Source organism: Pyrus communis, chromosome 14 (assembly GCF_963583255.1).
Source record: "Pyrus communis chromosome 14, drPyrComm1.1, whole genome shotgun sequence".
NCBI classification, from domain to species: domain Eukaryota; kingdom Viridiplantae; phylum Streptophyta; class Magnoliopsida; order Rosales; family Rosaceae; genus Pyrus; species Pyrus communis.
This window is the reverse complement of record NC_084816.1, coordinates 898,374-919,370: the sequence shown is the minus strand read 5'-3', so window position 1 is coordinate 919,370 and position 20,997 is coordinate 898,374. Positions and strand designations below refer to the sequence as shown.

The following is a 20,997-nucleotide window of genomic DNA, read 5'->3' as shown; positions in this document are numbered from 1 at the left end:
AAGCGAAACATACATGAAAACGAAGAAGGTACTTGCAAGCCTCTTAGGCTTGTTCGGACCCTTGCAGCCTTCTTGCTCGAGCCAGTGCTTTTGTTCTTCAACCTGTCAAAATAAAAAATCAACACAAACACGCAAATAAAGATAGGACACGTGCATAATATCAAACTTCTGTTTGATGATGATTTTTTCCACATATCATGCATTGCAGAGAAGGTTAATGCGATCACCGTCAAGTTTACGAATAATATTTGCACGACTGAGTGGAAAGTTGGATGAGTGAAAATTTTGCGTATGTAACATGCACGAAAGTAGTTTTTGACTTTTGGGTGGTTAAAAGAAAGACTTTTGGGTGGTTGCTTTTAGTCTTGTGCATAATAGTTGTCATTACTTTCTAGAAAATGATATCATAGAGTTCTTTACAGTTTATCCAACTACTACTTAAAGCACACACATGATAATTCACCCAAAAAAAAAGCATACACATGATATACTCAAATAATGTATGTGACCATCAAATCCTTCTAAACACATTTACACAAAAAATTGTAAATTGCAAACTTGATTTGTGTTCCATGTAACAATGACTGCGAGTCGGCCATATATTCATAGTCATGTCGACCTGTTTTAAAAAGAAATCCATTTGGTTCATACCAAATTGTGACTCGATTGGGGGTTGGGGGATAAGAAAAGTGGCGGCCGAGGTTTAGTTTTTGAGAGTTTTAACGAAACACTTCTGGTACTATTTATTTTTAACGAAAATAACATTTTTACTCTAAAAAGTCACTCATAGTATTATTTACTTACATCACCTTTTTGTTCCTTTGATTAAAACTTAAAATTTTTAAATCATTTTTATTAGTTTTCTTTTAGTTTTTTATTGAGAGAATTCGAGAGAAAAAGAAGAAGGGGATACCCCTTCCGAGATCATCAATGATGTCTGGAAGTCCCACGTTGGCACACGTAGCCAGCAGGCATCGAAGGGCAAATTTCTAAATACTCTGTTCTACATTATAAAACAAGGCAGGAATGGAAAGAAAAGTAAAGGGTAATTTTGTCAAAACATTGTTGGTGAATAGCGTTTTTTATAGGTATAATTTCTATAAATAATAACTCAATAAGCAGCACTTTAAGTTGTTCTGGAACTCAAAAATATTTTCTTTAAAATAATTTTCAATTATTTTTAAAAGAACTTCCAAACAGTTCTAAATTTCTAGAGATGTTATAACTAGGTATGTCTTTGTGTAATTAACAGAGCCACGATATATTTGATACTTCTTTTAGGAAAGTACTACTCACATACTTATTTTTACATTCCCACACCCGTGTTAGTTTTTCGTCCGTGATCTTCTTCAATCTATTTGATTCGACGATCGAAAATTACGAAGAATATATAATAAATAAAAACAAGAGTATGACTAGCATTATCCCTTCCTTTATTCAACTCATTAGTTTATGCATCCACCCATTCAACTAATGTTATTCTTTTCTCTTTTTCCTTTTTTTATAAGAAAAGAGAATTTACAATTATTGTCTCGTTTTCTTGCGGTGATAATTATACATTGTTTTCTAATTTGAACTTTGAATTTTAATCAAGATAACATATTGATCGAATTAAAAAACTTATTATCTAAACACACTTCAAGTTCAGGACACTTCTAATTATTAACTAACTTTAGGATTGAAACCTCACCTTTTTTTGAGGGAAGGGTAGCAACATTTGTCCTCCGTATGGCAGATTATATTGCATCCAGGGACCCACGTTCTGGATTCCAGTATATCACCATGGTTCACGTAAAGGGGAAAGGGAAATGAATTCTTTCATATCCCTTTTTAATTCATCAAATTAGGAAATCAATATCGCTAAAATTTTATCTAACGGTTACAAATAGGAGTTCATTTTAAAAGTTATAATAATTTCAACCGTTTGATCAAATTTCAATAATATAGATCCTCTAATTTTGTGGATTAAGAAGAAGGGATCCAGAGAGAATCCTTTTTCTAGGAGAAAAAGGATTTAGATTTTTATTTATTTAAGTTAATTTGAACTTTTTACCAATAAAATAAAGTTAATTTGACATCTACCTAACGCGTGTTTCTCATCTACCAATTCTCTCAGTCACTCCATAAATAGACCTATACCGATTGGCTCACATATGCATTGATCAACGTATGTTAGAAAAATCGTACACCACCTGAGAAAATGCCTCCTTATAGTGCTCAATTGTATTACAGATATGTTTTGGCAATGTTACTAATCTTGTGTGCAAGTGCAGGATGTGGTGATGCTCAGTTGACTCCTACGTTTTATGATGAATCATGCCCGAATGCCACCAGCATTGTGCGTGGAGTCATTCAAGAGGCTCTGCAGACCGATCCCCGGATTACTGCCAGCCTCACTCGGCTTCACTTCCACGATTGCTTCGTCAATGTATAATTCATTTCTTTGCTTCTGATGCCCTTTGTTTGTAACAAATCCTTCTTTGGCCGGTGTTCTTATCACGAATTCCAGTCCGGGATTTTGGTTTTAAGTATGGCCTCAGTAGTTAATGCACCAGCTCGATTTATGGTATTATGCTTATTTAGTGTATAGTGCAAGGAGATTTAAGTGTCTTTGACCATTTAACATAGTTTTGAGGGGGCATATTTGTGAAGAACCCTTTTAATTAAAATAAGTAGAACTTGTAGTTGGAGCCACTATTCTGAAAATTCCCGCTTAGACATCAGATAGCTGGTCACCGTCTCAATTAGTCCCTAGACGTTTGAAAATTAAGAAAGTGCGCCTAAACCCGCTTAGGTGTCCACCTAGGCACCCACTTAGCCCGCCTACGCACCGCTTAGGTTGCGACTTCCACTAGACATAAAATTGATAACTTCATTTTGCATTTTATTTCTGTCAATAAAATGTAAGAGACTCGTTGAATACTTGGATAAACACTCATTATATGCTTGTTTCCCATATTCACAATATGTCCTAATACTTTATAATCTATATGTTATTTTATCTTGCAATTTACATATCCAATACAATTATGTGTTTTTTGAAATATAAATAAACACTTATTTATACAATATACAATAAATTGCTTAAATTGGTCTAGTCCTCCTAGGGCCCCGCCTAGCCGTTAGGCTCTAACCCGTCGCCAGACTATCGCATAACGTCTTTTAGAACTTTGGTTGGAGCACAAAAAGATCTGTCCATGTTTTCTTTCCTTTTTAACCAAATGGAATTAATATTAGTTTCCCTGAAAATATCTCCATAGTATCAGATGCGAGGTTTAATTAGTTCTTCAAAGATTTAAGCTGAACAACTTATTCAACTTTGAAAACATACCAACCAAGATTACTTTGTATATATTAGCAGCTTCTAAGTTACAGGACTTCGGAACAATGCCTGAGCACAAAAGTGCTTTTATTATCAGCTGCTTCTCTGTTAATAGAACTTCAGGAGACGTAAGCAAAATTCAAAAACATGCAACTTTTTGATGAAAAACACTTGTTGATTATATTTCAGGGTTGCGATGGATCAATTCTGCTGGACAACAGTACCAATCCTAACAGTACCATTGACAGCGAAAAAACAGCAATTGCAAATAACAACTCAGCCAGAGGATTTGATGTTGTGGACAATATCAAGACTGCATTGGAGAATGCTTGTCCCGCCGTCGTTTCCTGTGCTGATATTCTCGCCATTGCTGCCGAAGAATCTGTTGTTTTGGTATACATTTCAAGCTTCAACAACAATTTAAAGCATTTTGTTTCATGAGATTTGGAATTTGAGTAACTAATCTATGGTTGCAGTCTGGAGGTTCTTCATGGACAGTGCTATTAGGAAGAAGGGATAGCTTAACAGCTAATCGCACGGCTGCCAACGAAGCCCTTCCAGGTCCTACTTTTACACTTGACGAACTCGTGGCCAACTTCTTAGCTGTAGGCCTCAACACCACGGATCTGGTTGCACTATCTGGTAAGCAAGCAAATCGGACGGCTGCAAAAAAAATATATCTATGTTCCCTTCCTTTATGGTATCAAAATTTGACATGCAAAATTGACAGGTGCTCACACATTTGGGCGTGCTAGATGTCTAACTTTCACTGATCGATTGTATAACTTCACCGGCACAGGCAGTCCTGATCCGACCTTGAACTCAACCTACTTAGAAATATTGAGTGAGATATGCCCACAGAATGGGAATGGTAGTGTATTGACCAATTTGGATCCTGTAACGCCTGACACTTTTGATTCAAAGTATTTCTCGAATCTTCAGGTTGAGGAAGGCTTGCTCCAAAGCGATCAAGAGCTCTTTTCAACTAGCGGGGCTGATACCATCGACATTGTTAACACCTTCAGCGCTAATCAGAGCGCATTCTTTGAGAGTTTCGGGGAATCCATGATAAAAATGGGTAATATAAGCCCGTTGACCGGAACCGAGGGGGAGATTCGATTGAGCTGCCGTAGAGTTAATGGAGAATCATATGGATTAACTGCTACTTTGGTAGCTGAGTATTAATTAATTAAATAACTTAATGTTATGGAAAAGTAGTTAAGCTTTATGCTTCATATGATGATTGTGATGATCATGACTACGAGTACCGAGCTCACCTTCGAGCTTATATGGCTAGTCCCCCTTGCTCAGTAAACTTAAATAAAAGACAGATCGACTTCACATCCATTTGAAGAAGATATATATTATCAGCTTATATCACGGGATCTCAGGGTTTTCGAAGTATTGTGTTATTTTAACTAGAGACTGAAGTGAATTTTACAATGCAACAATCATGAGGCAATCACCCCACCCCTTCCCTAATTACAACTTTAGTACTTACTAGAGCTCTCTGCTGCGCATTTTCAAACTATAATCATCAACAACAATGAATAATATCTACAAAAAAATTCACTCAAATGGGAGCAGCAACATACTCGCATTTTCAAATGCAGCAATCTAGACAACGCACATTTTACTTGAGTAATTACCACAAACCCACAAATTAACACAGTCATCCCCAAATAATTGAAAAACCAAGAGATAGGTGAATCGATACAGTAAAATAGGCAATTCAGTTTGCATTTACATTCTATTAAGTTGACATCAAGAGCCAATATACAATCAAAATGGCGATTTCAAAAGTTTCTATTAACAAAAGTTGCAATGACAAAATATAGTTTCTTTGCAGCAGAAATAGAAATAGCACGTAGTTCACATAAATTTTGTTTGTGCATGTAACATGACAAAATGCATGTCTTGCAAGCTTTGTTGTCGTTCTATCAATCGCAAAAAATAAAAATAAAAAATAAAACAAGTTTTTATGGTCTATGCATCAGGTAACTTTAGATATGGAATGCCCAAAAAGAATATAAATATATGTATATTTCTAATCCTTCGCAGTAGTCCATAATGAACTCTTCGATAGCTCACTTCTTTTGCGAATGATGATCTTCAGCACCGAGAAGGAAACCAGAAACAAATATTCAATAACTATCCAATTTAGCTTATATTATTGTAAATAGTATCGTATCAAGCAATTTAGAAAGAATACATAAATGAATCATCTAACCTGGATTCATGACGACATAATGGAAGGATGTTATGCTTCTAAAACTTGACCAGCCATGAACAAGATGGTGACCTTAACATATCTAAATATATTGCAAGGTTTAAAACCAAAGAAACTACGATGTTTGAAGGGTTAACGAAATATGAGCATTACGAAAGAACATTTTTGTGATAAGTGGGCATAGTTTGTAAAATGTTGAATGATACATAGGCTAAAAAGGAAGTCAGAGAAAAAGCTAAAACTGTCAACAAATCTATTTGGATGGCAGAAATCCAGTAAAAATTAAATCCAAGAGGAGAAAACTTGCTATAGCTCATCTAGTACGGCGACCACGGAATGAGTATATGTGACAGCCGAAAAAGCAGTGGAGGAGGATTGATAGCAGGTTCAGATAGAGGCACGGGCCTGGAGATTGAGCTGGTTGGAGGAGTGGTGGACACGGGTCCAGTACTGGAGCATGTGGATTGTGCACAAGGTCCAAAAGGCACGGGCACAGGTCCAGATTGTGGCGCATATGAAGCAGCAGAGGCAGGCGCAGATGCTGATTGTGGAATGAAGGGCGTGGGCCTTGAAGCAGACATGGGGCCGAATAGGGAAAGGAGGGGAGAGGGAGAAGAACTATAGACATATTTCCAGATATCTTGACCAATAAGATAAGTTGACTAACCCAAACAATATAGTTGGTGGTAGAAAGTTTAAGGAAGGTTGCAGCATTTTGATCGGGTAAAGAGGAAGAAGGTGATGCCATGAGGAATAATGATGGGACGGCCCAGGGAAGAAAGGGAGAGCAGAAAGCCAGGACTTAAGAAAATTTAGACGAGTGATACCATGTAGAATTATGACTCTTTGTATTGATGTGTGAAAAATATTACAATATATATACGTTATATTAATTCCTATTGAGGTGGAAATTCTACACTAATTACAATTGAAAATCATATTTTTATACTACATGCTATAATTACAAAGAGAATTTCTATTAAATTAAGGAAATTGCTATTGACACTCTAAAAATCTTATTTTGTACTTTAAACTTTTTATAAAAAGAAAAAAAAATACATTTATGAAGAATATAGAATAAAATTTTTGAAATGAAAAAATAACAATTTTCTTAATTAATTATAATATAACAGGATTTAAGACCCACGGACAATATTCTCTCTCATTAAGATGAGAAGGCTGCCAAATTTGCCCAAGAGCTAGTACTAGTAACCGAAGACACGCATGCATGCCCTGTTGACTTAAGTACGAAACAAATTCTATACCATTGGTTGCATTTGTTGCATCTGATTATCTCGAATTGGATTAGTTTTAAGGACTAAGCTGGACTGACTTAGACTAGATTAAGCTAGACTAACTTAATAAAGCATTTGGTGTAGTGTTGAACTAAGAAACTTGATAATAACATATTCTAATATAATATTATTTAATCTAATATATATTAATATTTTATTATTTAATCTCTTTTTCTTTTTTCTAAATTCTCTTCTTCTCTCCCGAAAATTCATTCCACACCTGCAGATCATTCAAACAATTGCAGAGCAAATCAAATGCCAATTCCAAATCACATCAAACCCAGTTCAAAATCAAAACCCAATTTAAATCAAAACCAAATGAAAACAAGAATCCCAAGCCACTGCCCTTGGCAGAGAACACGTTGTTGTGGCTTCAACATTTTTGGCCTCCCATATTCCTTCGAGCGCACTGGGTGGCTCACCCACCGTTGGGTTCACAAGATCATGTCAATTGTGCGAAGTTGACAAGTCCGAGGTCGAGTTCGAAGTGCAGCAAAGCAAACGGCTAGAGTTGGACGGACGACGGTAAAAGCAGGATCTGCCTCAGTTCGAAATTCTAGGTTCAGGGTGAGGCGAGAGGGAGAGAGTGGTGGTGGGCTAGTGGTGTGATCTCGCTAGAGTTGGCGAGTTGTGATGTGATGGTAGCTGTCGATGCTCAAGAGAACAGAGAGCAAAGAGAGGATGAGAGGGAGCATACGAAGACGGAGCAGACAAGGTCTTAGCAATCCCATGGGTATTGGGAGGTCTCGCTAAGAACTCCTAGTGAAGAAGTTTGGAGTCCCCTTTAATCTCATTAAATATAATACCACTACGGAACAAACAACTGGATTAATAATTAGTCCAGTCTAGTCCAATAACACTTAATAAGGGCAAACATACGCCCCATTATAATTTTAGTACTCCCTGCTGCTTCCCATGCATGCATTTCAAGATTCCGAAATAACCTTCCAACACATTAATCATTTCGAACAAACCTTTTCCACACATGTGCATGCATGCATGTCTGACCAGAACTAAACAGGTAAATACGTAGACTGTCTTACAATAAAGATATATACTCGACTAGCTCATCACCGTCCAATTATATAATCATGAGATACATACTTTTCTTTTACAGTTTCGCTCCGTTTGTTACACAATACTAAGAAACTCTCTTAACAAGGATATGTTGGAAATTTTAAGTAGAAATTTTATTGTTCCATACTAGTCATTACCAAAAGGTTCTCTCACTTTATAAGGTTTTGTCCTTTATAAAAAGCAATTCAAGTGATGGAACATGGAGAAGAAACTTGGGCTCAACCTTGGGGTTGAATTTTGAGGTGTACTAATTAATTGATAATTAATATATCAACAGACTCAGGCATAAATTTATTATACATAAATCCATTTGCATGATATTTAGAACACAGAAAAATAAAATTATATACATCCATCTGTATGACATTTAAAACACAGAAAAATAAAATTATTCTACAATCCCAAACATTTTTACTAAGAGAACCACAAAGAAATTCTCCAAAAGTCAAGTTTTCTGGTGTTGGAATTCTAACTTAGATCGTTGAATCTTGGTGAAGCTTATTATATATACCTTTATATGCATGACAAGCATTGAGTAGAGACAAAATTTTTGTTTCAAGGACATAATAGTACGTAAGTCTCGATCTTCAGTTTATCTGCTAATATTATTTTGTTTTGTTCATATTCTCTTAAATTATTTATTAATATTTATTATTTATTAGCATACATAAATTTATATTTATCCAAGAGACACTGGGGGCATGATCCTTACTTTAGGTGAGACTCGATAAGCAAAACGTGGCGCTACTTTAGTCCTGTCCCTTTTTATGGGGAAAGATGGGGAAGGACTTTTAGTCCTGCCTTTTAAGTAAAGCTAGCTCTACACTTTCACGCGTACAAATGTTGCATGACCTAAAAGCAGCCAGAGACCCCTCACCTCACAACTCTGTGGGCACTGGGCAGGGCTAGTACACTAGTTTAATGTCGAGGTATATATTCCTAAGATATTTCAGTATAGATATTCATACACTTTATTTTACTTTTTACATATTTTTTTAATTTTTGACCGTCAAATCGGATAAATTGAAGAAAATCAATGAACATAAATTATCAAAAGGTATGTGAAAAGTAAAATGAGGTATGTGGATAACACATCCCTTCAATATACTACCTACCAATTCCCACCAGTTTAAACTTTAAAGTCAAGGCATATATTTTTGTGATAATTCGATACAGAACCAATTCCTACGAAAATTATTATGTTTAATCTTAAAACTTACTTATCAATTTAAGTTCATTGACTTTGATCCATATAATCATTTTTTTTTTTTTTTTGTGGTTATGAGTCCGTGGCAACTTTAAAGCTATGCTTTGTGAATTTATTTTTTAGAACACACTATATACCTCTGGGCTATTTTAGAAATTATATCATTTTAATTATCCAGATTTTTAGTAATTTGACTGCTCCTATTAGTGTGCTTTGGACATGGATTAGAGGTAATCGTATGTGTAATCAAGTTATGATTTTCTTTGGTTAGCATGATATCTCTCCTTATTTGTCTAATTTATGTAGTGTTCTTGTGATGGAAGGGGGAAATTGTAAAGTTTGTTCATGGAGTCCGTAGAGAATCTCGGAAAAAAAGGCAAAAATCCGAAGTCATACAACAAACAAAAATTTTAGGATGCTTTGGAGTATAGAACTCCGAATGTTTTAACAGTTAGATCTTTTTTTTTTTTTTTTTGTATTTTTAAACAAAAAATCTAAAACATTCAAGATATCTCGGAATATTGTAAAAAATCCCACGACAACTAGGCGAGGTCACGTACGGACCAAACCAAGCTAACGATAAAAACAGAACGTGAAAAAAGGAGCAAAAAATAGAGAGACAGCAGCTCCCAAGGACAAAGGCAAGAGGGAAAAGCTGGGAAGAGCAACATGGTCAAGCTTTAAACCTCCCACCCAGCTAAGCCCTGAAAAACTCAAAAGGAGGGGAGGACATGGCAGGCCATCAGATACCCTTTCATCTTCAATAATGGCATGGTGTGTGTTGCAATGACGTTACACCCCTTATAACATCACGAAACCAGACCATGATGCAGGACTAAAATTAAAGTAAGTAGTGGCTATTGTAGAAAGGTTAAATTTCTAGAGATGTTAGCCACGTTTTGCTTATTCAGTTTAAATTTCTATAAATAATAACTCATGTACATATGGAATACGATCAAGAGATAAATATTTTTTACATTAATATTTCTTTTGAACTTTTAAATTTTATAACATCCAAAGGTTTTGATTAAGAATAATGTGGAGACTTTTAGTCTTAAATAACATGAATGATGACATTGATTATAACTAATATAATATATAAACAAATAAAGATTAAAACTTAAAATGAATAAAAACTGAGAATTTCGCTCAAACAACAAAAACCCTAGAAGCCTAGTTGACTGATCTTGTGGATTCGCAGCCAAAGCCAAGTACATCTATGGAGATTGGGGGATGGAGATTCACTTAAATTCCAACTATGTGATTAATGGTACAATGTTGAGTAGTTGATTGTTTGCTATTTAATATATTGTTGCAAAAAAAATTAAAATTGGGAGGAAAGCAAAAGAAAACAACAAGGAGGGAGGAAGCCCTCCATTAATGCTTTGGTGGTAAGTCATCACAATACGCATGTAACATGTTTATAACATGGATTTTTTGAAACAAAAACTACAAAACGAATAACCATATATGCATGTAAAATGTTTATCACATGAATTTTTTACAACAAAATTCTACAAAATAAATAACCATATGATATATGATGGTTAATTGGATATTATTTCAGGAGGAAAATTGTAATTGAATGAGGAAGGCAACCCATATTATTTCAATGCATTAAAGTTAGGGGTGTGCTATCCACACACCCTATTTTACTTCTCACACACCCCTTGATAATTTCTATCCATTGATCTTCTTCAATTCATCCGATCCAACGGCCGAAAATTAAAAAGGTGTGTAAAAAATAAAATGGGGTGTGTGGATATCACACCCCTAAAGTTAAAGATGAATTTCGTCAATGGCATATTGCAAAACTTTTTTTTTGTTGTTGGAGAGTTATTGACCTAAATGGCAGAGGAGGAAGATGAAGGCTGGACCTAATTTAACTTCACGAAATTCCTTTATCAAAATATTTTACCTGAAGCAATGCCGTCATTTAGTAGCATCTTAACTTTAACTAGAAGCGTTAGATGTAAATAAATATCCAAGAGCTTATAAAAAGTGTAAAAATATTTGTCCCTTGATCTTATCCTGGTATATATACGTTAAATTCTAAAGATGTTATACGTCTTTGTGTAATTAATAGAGCAACAATATCTCTGATACTTCTTTATTTCAACTCATTAATTTATTTATCTACTTATTCAACTAATGTTAGAATTACTCTCATTTTCATTTTTAATAAGAAAAGATAATTTACAAATATTGTCTCATTTTCTTGCAGTGATAGTTATTACATTGTTTTCTAATGTGGAGCTTGAATTTCAATCAAGATACAATATTGATCAAAAAACTTTTTTTATCTGCCCACACTTCAAGTTCAATACGCCTCTAATTATTAGGTACTTTTTGAATTGAAACCTCAACTTTTTCCTGCGCATCATTTTATCCTCACATGGCAGATTATGTTGCATCCAGGGACCACATTCTGGATTCCAGCTTATCATGGTTGTAAAGGGCTAACGGGACTTAGATATTTATTTATCAAAGTTAAATTTGACCTTTAAAATCCATGATCGACTTATCTACCTAACACATGCTTTTCATTTTTATATCCAATAAAGCTTGTCAATTTGGTGCCAATCCCCTTTCTGTCACTCCATAAATAGACCTACTAATTGGCTCACATATGCATTGATGAACATACGTTAGAAAAATCGATTACCACCTAAGAAAATGCCTTCTTCTTGTAGCGCTCAATTTTGTTACAAATATATTTTTGTAATATTACTAATCTTGTGTGCAAGTGCAGGATGTGGTGCTCAGTTGACTCCTACGTTTTATGATGAATCATGCCCGAATGCCACCAGCATTGTGCGTGGAGTCATTCAAGAGGCTCTGCAGACCGATCCCCGGATTGCTGCCAGCCTCACTCGGCTTCACTTCCACGATTGCTTCGTCAATGTATATTTCATTTCTTTGCTTCTGATCCCTTTGTTTGTTACAAATCTTTCTTTGGCCGGTGTTCTTATCACGAATTCCAGTCCAGCATTTTGGGTTTAAGAATGGCCTCGGTAGTCAGTGCACCAGTACGATTTATGGTATTATGCTTATTTAGTGTATAATGCAAGGAGATTTAAGTGCTTCGACTATTTAAGATAGCTTTTTAAGAAAGTTGAAGTTCTATTATAAGACCAATGGGCAATATGGGGAATAAACCTACTTATAAGTTCATTCAAGATCCTTCCTCCCATCAATATGAGGCTCATTCTCGACAGTTTTAACTAGCGTAGTTGTAAAGAACCCTTTTAATTCAAATGTAGCAATAGAACTTGTAGTTGGAGCACAAAAAGATCTGCGCAGGTTTTCTTTTCCTTTTATCCATATGGAATTAATATTAATTTCCCTGAAAATATATCATAATATCAGATGCAATGCTTTAGTTTTTCAAAGATTTAAGCTGAACAGCATACTCAACTTTGAAATACCAACCAGGATTACTTTGTATATATGGCAGCTTCTATGTTACAGGACTTCGGAACAATGCCTAAGCACAAAAGTGCTTTTATTAGCAGCTGCTTCTTTGTTTATAGAACTTCAGAAGAAGTGAAATTCCAAACGTGCAATTTTGAGATGAAAAGAACTTGTTGATTCTATTTCAGGGTTGCGATGGATCAATTCTGTTGGACAACAGTACCAGTTCTACCAGTACCATAGACAGCGAAAAAACAGCATTTCCAAATAACAACTCAGTCAGAGGATTTGATATTGTGGACAGTATCAAGACTGCATTGGAGAATGCTTGTCCCGCCGTCGTTTCCTGTGCTGATATTCTCGCCATTGCTGCCGAAGAATCTGTTGCTTTGGTATATATTTCAAGCTTCAACAACAATTTAAAGCATTTTGTTTCATGAGATTTTGTAATTGAGTAATTAATCTATGGTTACAGTCTGGAGGTCCTTCATGGACAGTGCTATTAGGAAGAAGGGATAGCACAACAGCGAATCGCACGGCTGCCAACTTAGCCATTCCAGCTCCTACTTTAACACTTGATGGACTCAAGGCCAACTTCTTAGCTGTAGGCCTCAACACCACTGATCTGGTTGCACTATCTGGTAAGCAAGCAGATCGCACGGCTACAAAAAATAAAAAAAATATCTTCACTATGTTGCTTTACTTTATATTAACAAAATTTGACATGCAAAATTGACAGGTGCTCACACATTTGGGCGTGCTAGATGTCAATCTTTCACCAATCGATTGTATAACTTCAGCGGCACAGGCAGTCCTGATCCAACCTTGAACTCAACCTACTTAGAAACACTGAGTGATATATGCCCGCAGAATGGGAATAGCAGTGTGCTAACCAATTTGGATCCTGTAACGCCCGACACTTTTGATGCAAAGTATTTCTCGAATCTTCAAGTCCAGCAAGGCTTGCTCCAAAGCGATCAAGAGCTGTTTTCAACTAGCGGGGCTGATACCATCGGCATTGTTAACAACTTCAGCACTAATCAGAGCGCATTCTTTGAGAGTTTCGTGGAATCCATGATTAAAATGGGGAATATAAGCCCCTTGACCGGTACTGATGGAGAGATTCGATTGAACTGCCGTAGGGTTAATGGAGATTCATATGGATCAGCTGCTACTTTGGTAGCTGAATATTAATTAAATTAATTAAGGTTATGTAAAACTAGTTAATTATTTGTTTCACTCTTATTCATGAAATCATTTGCCTTAATTCATCTATATTTGTTTCACTCTTAATTCATGAAATCATTTACTTAAGGAGAAAGTTGTGGTGTGTACATCTTCTCCTTGTTGCTACTTAGACGTCCTCTGTAATCAGTGTGACATATAATTGAAATGTTATTGAATATATATGTACACACACACACACCCTTATCATTTTTCCACATGGTATCAGGGCGGGTATCCTCAGGCTTGTCTCTGCATGTCCTTGTTCTTGAGTGTTTTTCAGCTTACAAAGAAGGGAGTTTTAATGAAAAGCCCACAGTACTGTTCACTTTAACGAAAAATCACATTTTTACACTAAAAAGTCAATCATATCACTATTTACTTTACCCTTTATTTTGTCCTTATCATTAAAACTGAAAGTTTTCAAACCCTTTTTATTAGTTTCTTACAAAGAATGGCAAAAGAAAACTCAGTTAACTTGGAGGCATCTCCTAGTCTTGAACTAGAAATGGTGATTAAAGGAATTACACCGAACGGCTATACTCCTATCGATCCATTCCACTACAAACATAAATTTCTACTTGTTTGAATTGGAAATCTCAAGTCATAGCAAATTGTATCCAGTGGTGCGAACTTTCTCATTCACTCTGCTTGTAACGAAATGGCTAATGAACAACATACCTTAAATATGAACGAGCAAGATCCTTGTGTACGAAATTTGCTCCTACGAGAGGCTTCAACAACTCCGCTCTTATCATCCACTGAACTTCTAACAAGACACAGACAGATGGATGATCTAACATATTCCCTCAAAGAGAATCACGCACCAACAAAAACTAGGCGCTTTCCTCACTATAATCCCATTATGTTCTTACCATCCAACCTGCAAAAGTTCATCATAAACCAACATAATGGATATTCTATGCTCTTCTAGTAATTGTTTGACTCAAAACACATCCATCAAACAATCCAAAGGCCCCCATGTTTCTATAACTAGTGGTAACATCACCTTTATGCTGCTGAATATTCCTCAATTTTTGAAACCCCTAGTTTCATTTCTACAAATTAAATTAACACAATGGTCAGATCAGATGTGCATAATCGGTGTAGGCAAGTCTTTCTTCTTGGGCCGTGCTGAGTGATCTGATAGGATTAAAAGCACATCACAAAATAGCACACAAATGTCCTATTAATTTTTTTTATTAACACTAAAATTTGTCAATTGTAGCATATGAAAATAAGGGTCTTTCCCGCAAAAGATTATTTTATCTAACTACTTAAAATGTCACAAAACTGGGCTGCTATCCCTACTGGCCAGCCACCAAAAAATAATTATTAGACTGACTTACACTTATCTAAAGTCTACGAAATTTTATATGCAGAAACTAGACACATAGAGCTACACTCACACAAATTTTTGGGATTTTTGGAGTTGATTTGATATTTAAATTAAATTGAACAAAACCAAGACAGAGACAGATTTTAAATAATAAAAATAGATTGTAGTTAACAAGTTAAGAAAAACGAGTTAGGGGAATTGCTATCCACCACCAAATAATCATGCAAACATGTTATGTTTCATTCAAATTCCTTTTATTTCCAGATGAAGATGCTCAAGTTGGCTTAATGTTAGAACTCAACTTATTACTCTTTCTTATGTAGTATGTTAAGACAATGGCGTTTTCAACTTAACTTAGTCCCTAATGTTACACCCGCCCCTGCTTATAAGGATAATTCTGTAATTTTCCCTAAAAATTTATAGAATTATCACTTTAGTCCTCATTTTGTCACACAACCAAGATCTGAAAATTTAAATTATTACTCTACCCTAGACTGCCACGTGGCAGCACCTTAACCCACTTCCCTTTTTCTCTTTTGTCCCCCCCCCCCCACCTGCCGTGTCCCTCACCTCTCCTTTCTTCTTTTTCTTTTTCTTTTCTTTTCTTTTCTTTTGGTTTGTCTGCACCTTCTTTTTCCTTTCTTTCGAAAACTCCTCCCTTTCTCTCTTCTTCTTCCCCGTGAAAGACACACACACATACTTACACCCACAGCTACACCTACGCGAGGAAATCATCACCATCGTCGTCGTTCAACTGCATCCCTCTCTCTCTTTCTCTCTCCCTTGCTCACGGCGCCAAGAGGGTACGAACACCTCCGGCGAGTTTTAGCTTGTTTTCCGGTTGGGTAAGCTTGGTTTTCCCCTTTTTAGTCTTGTTAGATGTTGGTTAAATGTGGTTATTGAGTTTGGGTTCTTGATTTCCAAGGTTTTGGAGTGTTTTTGGCACGGGTGAAGGCACCCAAAATTTCCGGCGAGTTGGGTGGGTTCCGAGGACTTTTCCGGCCACCACAAGCCGTTACACGGCGAACCCAAGGTATAAAACTACTCCTCTCCTCTAGTGCTTCATTTTGGTACCTAGATCGGGGTCTAGTTCGAGTGTTTGGCGTTGGCCGGAGCTATGGAAGCTCCGGTGGTCTTCTCCGGCGCACCCAGGCCTTCGGGCCGTTCTCCACACACACCCACGGGCCTTAGGCCCGTTTGGTCTCTGGCCCAAAACCCCAAGCCTTTCCTTTTTTATTTTTTTATTTTTGTTTCATTTGAAAACCCAAAAGGCCTTAGGGCCTTGGTTGCAGCCCAAAACCCTTTCCCCTTTGTCTTAAGGCCTTCGGGCCTGTTAGCCAAAACCCAAACCATTTTCTGTTTTTAACCAACCCAACCCACCTAAAAACCTAAACCCATTTACCCAAAGCCCAAAACCCTAATCCAAAACCTAGTGACCCGTGACCCGTACCCGTTGACCCGTGGACCCGTTTGACCCGTTGACTCTGACATGTTGACTTTGACCCGTTGACCGTTGACCGGGTCAACGGTCAACGTTGACTTTTGACTTTGACTAGTCAACGTTGACTTTGACCGTTGACTTTTTATGTTTTCGTACGGGGACCCTCCTAGGCTAATTTCGACGTTCTAAACCCGTTTCCAATGTCCGTTTTCTCAAATTCAATCGTTTGAGTAGAATTTGACTGAAAGTACTCAATTATGTGTTTAGGTGCGATTCTTAGCGGTGATTCCGTTATTCCTATTTGGTACAGCTTGCACCCTCGGTGTACGGTGAGTGGACCCCTTCTGAAAATGCATGTTTTAATGGTAGAATTGCATACACAGAAAATCATGACTTTATGATTATGTTTTATGAACGTTTTATGAGATAACATGCTTACTGAGGCTAGTTTGAATTATTACTATTTTTCCTATAACCCATGTTCTTATAGCATATCTGATGGATGACGATATGATATTTAGAACATGTTTAGAACACTTCTTTATAGTATAGATGATGGATGACTTTATACTATGAAGTTGATTTTCAATATATGTATGTTCACTGGTTTTGTACTTACCTAGTGGTCCTTTCCGCTACGGGACGAAGGGATAGATCCGGTCCGTCCCGGGCGACGGTTTGGTGTTGGCATAGGGCCTGAAGTGTGTTTTCCTCTGACTGTCTGCTCAGAGACGGGGAGCCGGCAAGGGGCCTGAAGTGCATTTTCCTCTGACTGTGTGCTCAGAGACGGGGAGCCGGCATGGGGCCTGAAGTGTTATATCGGACATTCACTAGTGTTTATTACTTATGCGATTTATGATTTGAGACATTGCACGACATGCTAGATTTCGGAAAACCTATGTTTCTCATTATACTTGTGTTTTCATAAAACCTGGGGGTTAGTATGTTGATAACTGTTTTACTATTACTGTATATATAAACTTGGTCCACTCACCTTTGTTTTGCGCCCCCTTCAGGACCTAGGAACGAGGATTACGACTTGAGCTACGAGGCGTTCCCCTACCAGTGATTTGTGTCATTTTCGCTCCGCTTCATCACTTATTGTAATAGCACTTCTTTATTCTTAGTTCTGCTTGTACTCTGTATTAGAATTATGCTCTGGACGTTCTGTGTGTTTACCTAATTTCAATATTTAGAAGTAGAACTTTTATTTGGGTTTTTAGCCTTTATTGCTTACTTTAATTTATTTTCTTAGTTTTTGTTTAATTAAATGGCTTGCGTCACCCTTCGGGTGTCGGCCAGCACGTGACCATCTCGATGTCCCTAGGACCTCGGGGTCGGGGCGTGTCACCTAACATGCAATCTAGAACGGTGTGTTCATAGATTTAACAAGTAGAAATCATTAAGAACGAAAAGAGTTTGAGTCATCACAAGGCATCGTAAGTTCTGGCGTTGTCTTACTTATCCTAGAAATTAGTTCACATGTTAATCGCAATTAACAAGTACTACTCTAGAACATATGTAGGTCCTTATTCGACAAGGGCAGACACACACATATTCATAACATTAGAATCCTAAATATGCTTATTAAGTATGCATCCGTAGAAAACACAAAGAATTCATCAATAAGACAAGTAGTGAACCAATTTTCATCCATTCATAAAAGTAATTCAAACGAAATGTCATAACAAAATTGCAATCATATTCGGGGCTTCAAAACAGCCCCTAACTTCTAAAAATTTAGTAACACAATCCTTAAATTAAAATAAAAGATAGACATGAGTTTGAGAAAATAGAATCGAAAGAAATCGACCGAGGCTTCCCCCCCTTTCCTTCCTTCCCCAACGTTGTTTTTAAATCAATTCTTGCTGCATCATTTTCTTCTTCTTAACTCACCTACTAATAGCCATTTAGTGATGACAATAAGTGAGAGGAAATGGTAAAACAATTGTAACTCCTTGGGTAGCCTTTATGCCAATTACTCCCTCTTAATCCTCATCTTTAATTTCATTTCCTTTGATATTTGAATAGGTGTCAACTGGTTTGTTCTTGATTGCATCAGTTTTGGCATCTAGATTTATTGGATTTATTGCTTTCAATGCTTTCTTGTCAGTTATAAACTGCTCAGCCTCTTGAGAACCTTTCAGTGTTAAAACGGCCATAACTTCTTCTAGAAAAATGATATTAACAATCCACGAAATGTTCCAGAAAATAAACATATGTAGCTTTCCAAGCATATAAGGCTCATTCTCTAATTCATTCTTAGGTGTCTGCAACTTGCTTCCAAAGTCAGCTGATTTGCATAGGCAGTTTTGACGAATTTGTTACTTAAAATTCCACTTGTGCTATTTTTCTTTTCTTTGCTTGACAAATCCTACGAAACACAAAAACAAAGTAAATAGCTCAAAAATATAAGGAACTAACTAAGAAAAGAAAAATGAATTTGATGTAAAATTTATATAAATATGAGCTTATCATGATCTCACTTGCTTCATTGGAGCATTTTGTTTCCTTCACACACAGAGTACAGATTCATATATGCATATTTCATGTGTTCTTTGCAGGGGGCTGGAGAAGGATTTACAGCTGTAACGTGTACGCCATTGTGACTATTTTCTAAATAAATATCGCTCACATGTAGTACGAAATTAGTTTGGAATACCATCACGATCGCCTATTTGGTGGTAGTTAAGTCTTTCTCCTAAGGCTGTGCTGAGTCTACTGACGGATCTCATTCACTTGCTTCATGTGGACCAGTTTGTTTATTTAACACCGTACAATATGGATCTTCTGCTACTCTGGTATTGAGCATTATTTGAAATAATCAAGGTTGTGTAATCGTAAACCTAGCTAAGCTTTTGCTTCGTATGATGGTTGTGACGATCATGGCTACGAAAGCACCGATCTCATCTTTGAACTTATATGACAGAACTCACAATTATCATCTTACTTCAATTTGCACAAAGATGTTATCAGCTTATATTACCGAGACTCAATTTTACAAAGAATATCACATCATTTTGTTTCCTCCTACAATTCTACTGAAAGATACAACAGAAATCATTTTCTCCAAAACTATTTTGACATGATCCCATCTATACAAGGCATCTGTCTAATCATTTATCTAGGGTTTCTGTTGGTGTTGGTCTTGACGCTGCTGCTGTTGCTGCTTCTGGTTATGTCGAACGAGCTGAGCATATAGAGGCTCATTCCATGTATCAGGAACACCAGGGAGGCACCAGTGACTGCAATCCTGGTATCTCAAAGGCGATTTCCTCTCCTCCTCTGTAAAATTCTGCTTTCTGTAAATCGATGGATGAGCATCCCTCCTGAAATCGGTCATTCTCGTAATGTTTAGATAGAATATTGGCGTCTTCATTCCCGTGATTACTGAGTCAAATATTCTCAATTTTGATGCATATTTTCCTCTAGTTGTCTCCTTTGCAAGTGGCTCTATCAGATCGTGGCATTGCCCTCCCGAATTCCATCTTCCACCTCTGCAAAGGGTAAAAGGATTATGAAGATGCTGTATATTTGTGAACGAACCGTGAGGTTTTAAAAGTAAAAAAGTACTGGATGTGGTCTACGTACCTAAAGTGATTAGGCAAATAGCCCCGGAAGAAAACAATAGTTTTCTCAGGATTTAAGTTGGTATCCACCCATCTTGCCCATGTCGTTAAAGCTTTCCGAAATGCCTCTTTAACGTTCAATACATCATAGATGTTGCTACCCTCTTGATAGTAACCCTTCCTGCAAGATTCTTATATTCATTTAGTATTTCCGAGTTCCGAAAATTAATTAATGACATAGAGTGAGAGAGAGGAGTTTAACCCTCTGGAAGTTTTCTCATGAGTCCACCAGTGACCTGTGTTGAAGATGAGAACATCTGCAGTTTTGTACTTATCGGAGGATCTCTCAATCAAATCAAGGCGAAGCGTTTCCTTTATTGATCCATTTGCATCTGCCATCTCCCATTCTTGAACTAGAAATGGCGATCGAAAGAACTCCACTGAGCAATTGTATTCCTATTCATCCACTCCAGCAAAATAAACATGTAAATATTTCTACTTGTTTGAATTGGAAATCTCAAGTCATTAGCAAATTATATCTGGTCTAGTGTTGTGAACTATCTAATTCACTCTTGTCAAAATGAAATTCAACAACGAAACAAATCCAATGGAGAGAAGGAAGAATTTATCGGGCTATGAATTCCAAGTTAGAGACAACGGATAGTGAACATACCTTGAATACGATAGAGTAAGATCCCTCTGAACGAAATTCGCTCCTACCCAAGGCTTCAACAATTCCACTCTTATCATCCACTGAATTTCGAAGAAGACATAGCAAAGACTCCCACATATTCCTATTAAGAGAATCCCCAACAAAAACCAGTCGCTTTCCTCTCAATAGTCCCAACATGTTCTTACCATCCAATCAGCACAAAAAGT

The 20,997-nt window shown here is 36.7% G+C and overlaps 3 protein-coding genes and 1 long non-coding RNA gene across 4 annotated transcripts; 3 read left to right on the top strand and 1 right to left on the bottom strand.

The window, feature by feature from the left end:
- Positions 1-2,152: 2,152 nt before the first annotated feature.
- Positions 2,153-4,697, top strand: LOC137715613 (peroxidase A2-like). Its single transcript, XM_068454957.1, has 4 exons — positions 2,153-2,428; positions 3,512-3,715; positions 3,799-3,964; positions 4,053-4,697. Exons 1-4 carry the CDS (start codon positions 2,201-2,203, stop codon positions 4,505-4,507), a joined length of 1,053 nt encoding a protein of 350 aa, XP_068311058.1. The 5' UTR covers positions 2,153-2,200; the 3' UTR covers positions 4,508-4,697.
- A 7,048-nt stretch (positions 4,698-11,745) lies between these two features.
- LOC137715716 (peroxidase A2-like) lies at positions 11,746-13,820 on the top strand. The gene is made up of 4 exons (XM_068455056.1): positions 11,746-12,035; positions 12,734-12,937; positions 13,021-13,186; positions 13,285-13,820. The coding sequence occupies exons 1-4, from the start codon at positions 11,808-11,810 to the stop codon at positions 13,737-13,739; spliced, it is 1,053 nt and encodes a 350-aa protein (XP_068311157.1). The 5' UTR covers positions 11,746-11,807; the 3' UTR covers positions 13,740-13,820.
- Positions 13,821-15,763: 1,943 nt separating this feature from the next.
- LOC137714750 (uncharacterized) lies at positions 15,764-17,759 on the top strand. The gene is made up of 4 exons (XR_011065450.1): positions 15,764-15,953; positions 16,034-16,141; positions 16,817-16,878; positions 17,566-17,759. It is a non-coding gene; the product is annotated as an uncharacterized lncRNA (long non-coding RNA).
- Positions 17,760-19,514: 1,755 nt separating this feature from the next.
- On the bottom strand, positions 19,515-20,979 carry LOC137716379 (protein trichome birefringence-like 1). Its single transcript, XM_068455824.1, has 4 exons — positions 20,792-20,979; positions 20,381-20,574; positions 20,141-20,299; positions 19,515-20,046 (listed from the first exon to the last, which is right to left on the bottom strand). The coding sequence occupies exons 1-4, from the start codon at positions 20,966-20,968 to the stop codon at positions 19,674-19,676; spliced, it is 903 nt and encodes a 300-aa protein (XP_068311925.1). The 5' UTR covers positions 20,969-20,979; the 3' UTR covers positions 19,515-19,673.
- Between the last annotated feature and the right edge of the window lie 18 nt (positions 20,980-20,997).